This window comes from Gavialis gangeticus, unplaced genomic scaffold (genome assembly GCF_001723915.1).
Source record: "Gavialis gangeticus isolate Ggan-Ray unplaced genomic scaffold, GavGan_comp1, whole genome shotgun sequence".
Lineage (NCBI taxonomy): Eukaryota > Metazoa > Chordata > Crocodylia > Gavialidae > Gavialis > Gavialis gangeticus.
This window is the reverse complement of record NW_017729000.1, coordinates 20,345,178-20,352,377: the sequence shown is the minus strand read 5'-3', so window position 1 is coordinate 20,352,377 and position 7,200 is coordinate 20,345,178. Positions and strand designations below refer to the sequence as shown.

Sequence of the window (7,200 nt, the reverse complement as noted above, 5' to 3'; positions counted from 1 at the left end):
GCAGGCAGGGACCGCATCCAGGCAGACCTGGATAGGTTGGAGAAGTGGGCGGATCTGAACAGGATGCGGTTCAACAAGGACAAGTGCAGGGTGCTGCACCTGGGGAGAGGGAACCAGCATTATGGTTATAGGTTAGGGGCTGCCCCTCTCGGCAGCACAGAGGCAGAGAGGGATCTTGGAGTCAGGATTGACTCCAGGATGAATATGAGTCGCCAATGCTGGGCCCTTCAGAGTTCTTATTGCACGATGTGACCAGGGACCGGCCCATCCTAGCGACAAAACCTGTGGACAGCAGTGCAGCAGTGGCAGCCACAGTCATTGCATAACCTGCCCACCTGCTCTGTGGGTTGGATATTTAGTTACCTGTTCCAGCCGGAAAATCCAGCTGCCACCCTCCCTGTGCAGTGTGCCAGAACTTTCATTTCCTTCCCGGCCAAAACAAGTAACCAAAGAGGGCCAGGGTGGGAAACTTTAAGTATTGCTACAGGAAGGGTGGGGTGGGGGGAGCACAAATGCAAGCATTGGCCCCCAGGCACCAGAGACCCACAGTATGTCACTGCTAAGCTGTTCAGCATGCCAGCACATTTAAACCATACTGAGGAGGCTCATAGTTGAGATGGGGATAGAAAATGATTTTCTTGTCCCATGAAAATGTTCAGTCTTTTTAGAATGCTTCCCATTCCTTATCAGGATGAAACTGAGACTTTTCAAACTATTTTCACCAAGCTAGAGGGAGGTAAGGTCCAGTGGTTAGGGCATTTGGCTGAGATGTAAGAGATCTGGGTTCAAAGTACAGCTCTTCCTGATTCAGACTTGGGGCTTGAATCGAAATCCACAAATCTCAGTTAAGTAACCTAACCACCCATCCAGTGGAAGAGCTGATGATAGGTACAAATTATTACAGTCCTTGTAGAACTGGCTAGATATCTTAACTCTTCATTTCCTGGCTCTCTAAATTGTGTGCCCAAGACAAGTGGCATGTTCAGTTGAGCAAAACTCTTAATATTTCTCTCCTTTTGGAATATATATATTTTTTAATGTCTAGAGGATCCGAGATTTAGAAGATAAAACTGACATCCAAAAGAGACAGATCAAGGACCTGGAGGAAAAGGTTGGTTGTGCTACTTTCTGCAATAATCTGATCTGCTTCCTTTTGTTTGAACGCATGTTTTAGACTACATTTAACACCGGATGTGCTTATTTGACTGGACTGTATTAGTGTGTCTCTTTCTACTTCACTTTCTTTCCATTTAGTGTCTTTCCAGATCATAATGCCAAGATTTTTTCCTTTCTCCAAACTCTATTCACTTTAGGAAATAGGTAGTTTCTATTAAATTATGAATATCTTGTTCTAAATCTGACTCAGATAGCCAGAGATTCTGGGCTAAGTGCTGAGGCCCTTATTCTGTTACCCTGCAGTTATTATTCTGTTATCATGCAGGCAAAAATGACATTTAACACCATAGTTTTGCCAGGACTGAATGAAATGGGTAAAGATTTCAAGCTTGTGCCCTTTTTCCCTGCAAGTTCAATGGAAAGATCCTAATACTGTTACCCCTAATGAAGTCAACCAGGACTGCAGGATGGACATTGGCCTTATGTGAACTGTAACATCAAAAGAAATGACAGATATTATGCTTTGATACAGTGATACAATGTAATTTTGTCTCTGAACAAGACAAGTGCTACAGTACAAAGTTTTGCAGGCAGAGCTGGGTCAGGAAAGTAAAAATTAAATAAATCAGGCTCTACCCAAGACAGCTGTGCTGGCAACATCCACTGTGTTGATACAAGAGTCCTGTAGCTCATTCAGGAAAGTGGTTTAACTGCACCAGCAACAGAATTCCTTGTATTGCTGTACTTTTCTTCACCAGCCTTAAATGTCTGGCAAACTTCACCAAATGGGGCCCCAACCAGTTTACCTACAATTTTTCTGTTGCCCCTCTCTCGGCCTGTTGCGTATGATTAGTGCGGCCCCACCATCCATGAGGTGTGTTGCTCTGCACCTCATCTGCATAGAAAATTTTGGAGGATCCCAGGACTCATAACAAGAACCCCTAAATGCAGTCATGAGTGGGAGGGCTAATGTATCTGGAGTGTACACACACACACACACACACACACACACACACACACACACACACACACACACACACACACACACACACACACAGAGCAGTGCTGAGCTGCGAGGTCACCATGACTTGAAGTGCTGTTGGTTCTGCTGGGGCCCAGCCCAATGAACTATATGACTTTGGACTAACATTAAGCAGAATTTGTATTATACTTAAGTAAATACAAAAGTGCTGCTTAAAAGTATGTTTATACTTGCTAAAACTTGCAGCAGTTTCAATAAGGTAACGTCTCAATTCTGGATTTTCTAAGTCTATGGGTACTATATGAAAATTTCTGCAGGCTAGATGATATTGCTGCTCAGCTCAGGGTCAGACCGATTGCCATATTTGAGGTCAGGAAGGAATTTTACTCCATGTTCAGATTAGTATAGACCGGGGGGGGGGGGTTGCCTTCCTATGTAGCGTGGGGTGTGGCCCTCTACCCACGACCTTGTGCATGTATATTGACAAAATTTTATAGAGGCAAGACACTGGCTGCCACGGTTCCCCTGCTTTACTTGTGGCAGGTTAGGGTGTTAGGTCCCTTTTGTGTCAGGGTTGAGGGTAATCCTATGTAGAGTTTAGATTATGGTTGTATAGGGTGGCTTGGGGAGAAATGTGCCAGCCAAAGGCAAGGGGTTGGGTTAGATGACTTCTGGAGGTTTCTTCCAGCCCTACTTCTCTATGACTTTATCACTCTATGATTATTGCAAGGTCAGCATTTTCACATTTGCCACTCATTTTCATGTGCTCAGGGAGAGCAGGGGCTGACTGTAAGGAGCAGGGGAACCGGTTGCAGGGGAGAAAGTTGGGAGGGATAGGGCCACCTGCCACCCCCCCACACACATTTATTTTCCCTCATATAGCAGTGGGAAGGGGGAAATTTCAAGGCCAACTTCCAATCATTAAATTCTATATTTCAAATAATATAACTAATTTATACATTGTCCATATGTAAAATCTTGTTAGTGGGGGGGTTGTCTTATATTCAGGATTGTCTTATATTTGAGTAAATGTGGTAGATAATAAAGAGTATCTAAGGAACAATAATTCAAAGGACCTGTTCTGGTAAAGATCACTTTTATAGATCTTTTAAAGATCACTTTTAAAGGTCACCACAAATTCATAATCCTGGTACATTTGCCAGTATGGACTGGAAGCATCATTTTCAAAACCATGTGGCAAATGCGCCTAAATCAGCATAGCTTTGTGATTTCAGTGAAGCTACATTGGTTCCTATCACGGTAGATCTACCATTACACTTCTGAATGGTGGGTCTTTCTAGACTGGGAAAAGGGGTTAATATTTTCAGGAGTAACTAGGGGGGAAATGTTTTCTGTACACAGAACAGTGTCAGGTCTTACGCTAACCTGAGTGTAGCATTGTTGCTTGAATTGCTCAGTACTTACTCTGATCCATAAAACCCTACAACAACTTTTATATCTTGTTCTTATTTTTCTTCTGCAGTTTCTGTTTCTATTCTTGTTCTTCTCTCTTGCCTTTATTCTTTGGCCTTGATGTCAATGTGCCTCTTGGAAAGGTAAGGCTGCTTGATTTATTGTCATGAAGCTAGCATTTGTCGCACAGATTCTTATGAACTGAGGGGCAAAACCTATAAATAATTCTGGATTCAGTGACTTCAGTAAAGCTATGTCAATTTACAGTAGCTGACAAGCTGTCCCGAGTCTCTAAGCTTATGTAGGTTATAAAATGAAGGATAAGACTCTTGTGGTTAAGATGCATAACTATCCAACAGAGGACAAATTTAGTGTGTCTCTGAGTTTTGTTGCCTGCAAATTGGGGTACTGCAAAGGGGAAGACACTTCACTGTTTTCCATAGTTTACACTGGTTTGCAATTCATTTCCAGGTGCAATTCCAGGGGTTGGATGTAGCCACATCAACTGAACTTTATTCCTTTCTTGGCTAGAAAGAGACTAAATTGGGTAATCCATAGCACTCTCTCCATCCACAAAATTCATGGAGGCTTTTCCTAAAGGGAATGATTAAACAGGGAGTGAAACAAATAAACCCAGAGGGACAGTTGGGTTCTGACTTGTCAAAACAACGTATGTCTCTTTCAAGCAGTTTACAGTCCCATTAGAGAGTTGCCACCACTTAAAATAGGATGCTCTGCTACAACAAGCAGTATTTAAGGAGAATACTTCAGTACTGTGGTATCATCATAATTGACCAGAAGTTCCTGAGCATGACTTCTGGAACAGTGACTTAATGCAGGAGTAGAAAGATATGTTGAGGTAGCCCATACCTACTGCGTATTTGGATTTTACAATTTTTGTGTGTGTTCTGCGCAGAAATCAATAGAAAGTTGGAAATTTCAAAAGAACTTTCGTTTTAAGGGTCTGGATCTGATTTTTAAAAATGGCTTTCCCTTGTGAGCCAGCAAATAATATCAGGACGAAATAATGTTGTCTGAATGGCTGAGTGTTTGACTGTGTCCAAAATAACAAAAATCAAGTTGTGGGGCCATTAGACATCAGGACTCTTGGACATATATGAACCAAGAATTCACAGAGTGGTCAAGATAACAGACATTTTTGCAAATACCATTTTCAATTCATGCAGGTTTTCCTTCTGAGCAGCGTATTCTATATGCACGTACCCTGTTTCCAAATCCAGATGCACTTACCCTATTTCTACTTGCAAGAATCTGTGTCAAATGGAGAGATGGAAACAAAGCAGGTATATGCACAGAATCAGGAGTTACCCCTGTCCCTATCAAACCTTTTTTTTTTTTTTTTGCTGGTGCAATTTGCTTCCACAAAACTTGCATATGCATTTCTGGGCAAAATTCAGTTCAGTTATGGAATGTGAATATTCCCACCTCCAGATTGGATGGCGGGACCAGAAAGGAGGTGTTTGTACTGGTAACATTGGAGAGCTTATATCTATCCAAAAGCAGGTTTGGCCCTAACACTAAAATTGTACCTTATGAATTGTCAGGGACTTATTTTGACTATGTTTAAAAATGCATATCTGAAAGCATATTGCTACCATCTGTTTTCTTTCTTTTTCTAATGTGTTCTGCATTTAGAGTCTGCCCTGACATTGCAGAACCTTGTATAGAGTGCATAGCACATCGACACTACAGCTGATCAGGAAAGGGCTTTTCTTCCTGGCCCTTTTTTGGTGGACATGTTTTCATTGTCATCAACATTTGTCTTTATGGTGGTCAATTAAAAAGAAAATTCCAAAATACAAACAAAAATCAGCCGTTTTTTTTTTAAATCAAAGCTCCAAGATGTAAAAAATGCATCAAGAATTTTTTCATTTTAACAGATAAGCCATTTTCATCAAAAAACAATGTTTCAAATGAAAAATATCAACCCTCCTCTAATCAGCACTTAGCATCGAGAAATTCCAACTCCCGGTGTGAGGAGATTAATGAATATTTCATGAGACTGTCCATATGTTGTTTGTGCACCACAAGGAAGCAAGGAAGGGAGGGGAACATTAGTGGGTATAGAAATACGATAGCAGACTGAACAGAATTAATGTTTCAGAGAATGGTTTTCAGAAGCTGTGGATGTAAGCTCACATTCTTAGGAATACACGTTCCCTAAAATAGAAAAGTGCCTACAGTTTTTAAATGAGCCTCCCACTCTCTTTGTTGTCTCAGGGTGGAAGTACCAGTATATAAAACACCCTCAAAAATTCAATGGCTGCTTGCCAAAAGAAACTCTTTGGAGGGTATTTGTATGCATAGATTACACAGTGACTTTCAAATTAGTCTCCTAATTATTTCCACAACATATTCAAAGTCATTCTGAATTCCTGTTCACAGTTGCATCACCTCCTCCCTCTGCTCAGATGAGGAGGTGAAAACACAGATATATGGGAAGTGAATCTCAGAAGCAAAGATAAATGCTTTGTAATCACTCTCTACAGGAGTCGTGTTTATGCCATAGTGACCTATGTGTACGGCTTGTCTATCATGATAGGCAGTGATTGGCTAGAGAAAGCTAATGAGGGTGTTTAAGATTACCAGTCTAGTAAAGATCAATCAAAAGGTTATCATTTCAGTTCACCTGAACACACACATAGAAGCCCTGTAACCTATAAGTGGCCCATCCCTGCTACCCAGGCCATTCAGACAATCACAAGATATTTGCTGCAATCAGACGCAATGGTTTGGCATTTCAGCCACCGTATTTCAAGGTATAAGTCGAGTGTTGAAGCCCAGTTTTTAACTCTTAAAATTCAATCTTGACTTATACACTGTATCGATACTTTTGACCCCAGCCCCAGCCAAATCCTGGCCCAGCCTCAACCTGACCTTTTTCATCTACCAAAAGAATCCCTGTCACTGGAGGCCATGGGGCTTGGGCCCAGCCCAAGCACAGCTGGAGGGCCTTGCCGTCACTATGAAGATGCTGCTCAGCTGGGCACTGAGCCTGGCCCCGGCCCCTGCGAGCGGCACTGCCTGGGGCCCGCCAGCCGAGAGCCAAGCCCAGCCCCATCCCCTGCAAGCAGTGCTGGGTTCAGCGCTCTGCTGGCACAGCCCAGGCAGCGCCACTCACAGGACATGGGGCAGAGCTCAGCTCCCGGCTGAGCAGCATCTCCATAGTGTGCTTGCAGGGGATGGGGCCATGCCAGCCGAGCACTGAGCCTGGCGCTGCTCTCAGGGGACGGAGCCGGGCTCAGCACTTGGCTGGGGTTGGCTGGAATTATGATCCCAGTGAAAATCAGAGCAGTTTCAAGGCTGACTTTTAACTCATGTTACCTAAAGCAGTATCTTTGGTACCACACACTTCACCCTCCTTTATTTTAACATATTTCCCATATCCTCAGATTTTACAATAGGGTCAAATTTACCTGCCATAAATCAGTAGAAACTTCACTGAGGTAACCAGAGTGATTCTATATATCACACCAGGGTAAGAGCAGAATTTGACTCAATGAAGTTATTCTGGATGTAGTAGTCAGGGTTGACATTACCTGTTAGGGGACTGTACAAGTCTAGGTAATTACCTGAAGTTGAAATCTAGACAATCTCATTTGATTAAATGTTATTTGGGCTTTTTTTTTCATCCCCCTTTTCTTCATGTTTGGGTACAGTTATGGCAG

At 42.6% G+C, this 7,200-nt stretch overlaps 1 protein-coding gene across 1 annotated transcript in view; it reads left to right on the top strand.

The window, feature by feature from the left end:
• JAKMIP2 (janus kinase and microtubule interacting protein 2) overlaps positions 1-7,200 on the top strand; it is a 187,039-nt gene that overhangs the window by 164,871 nt on the left and 14,968 nt on the right. The window contains exons 20-21 of the mRNA XM_019506389.1: positions 1,046-1,111; positions 3,582-3,654. Coding sequence (XP_019361934.1) covers positions 1,046-1,111; positions 3,582-3,632 — 117 coding nt within the window. The 3' untranslated portion in view covers positions 3,633-3,654. The remainder of the gene's footprint in view (positions 1-1,045; positions 1,112-3,581; positions 3,655-7,200) is intronic.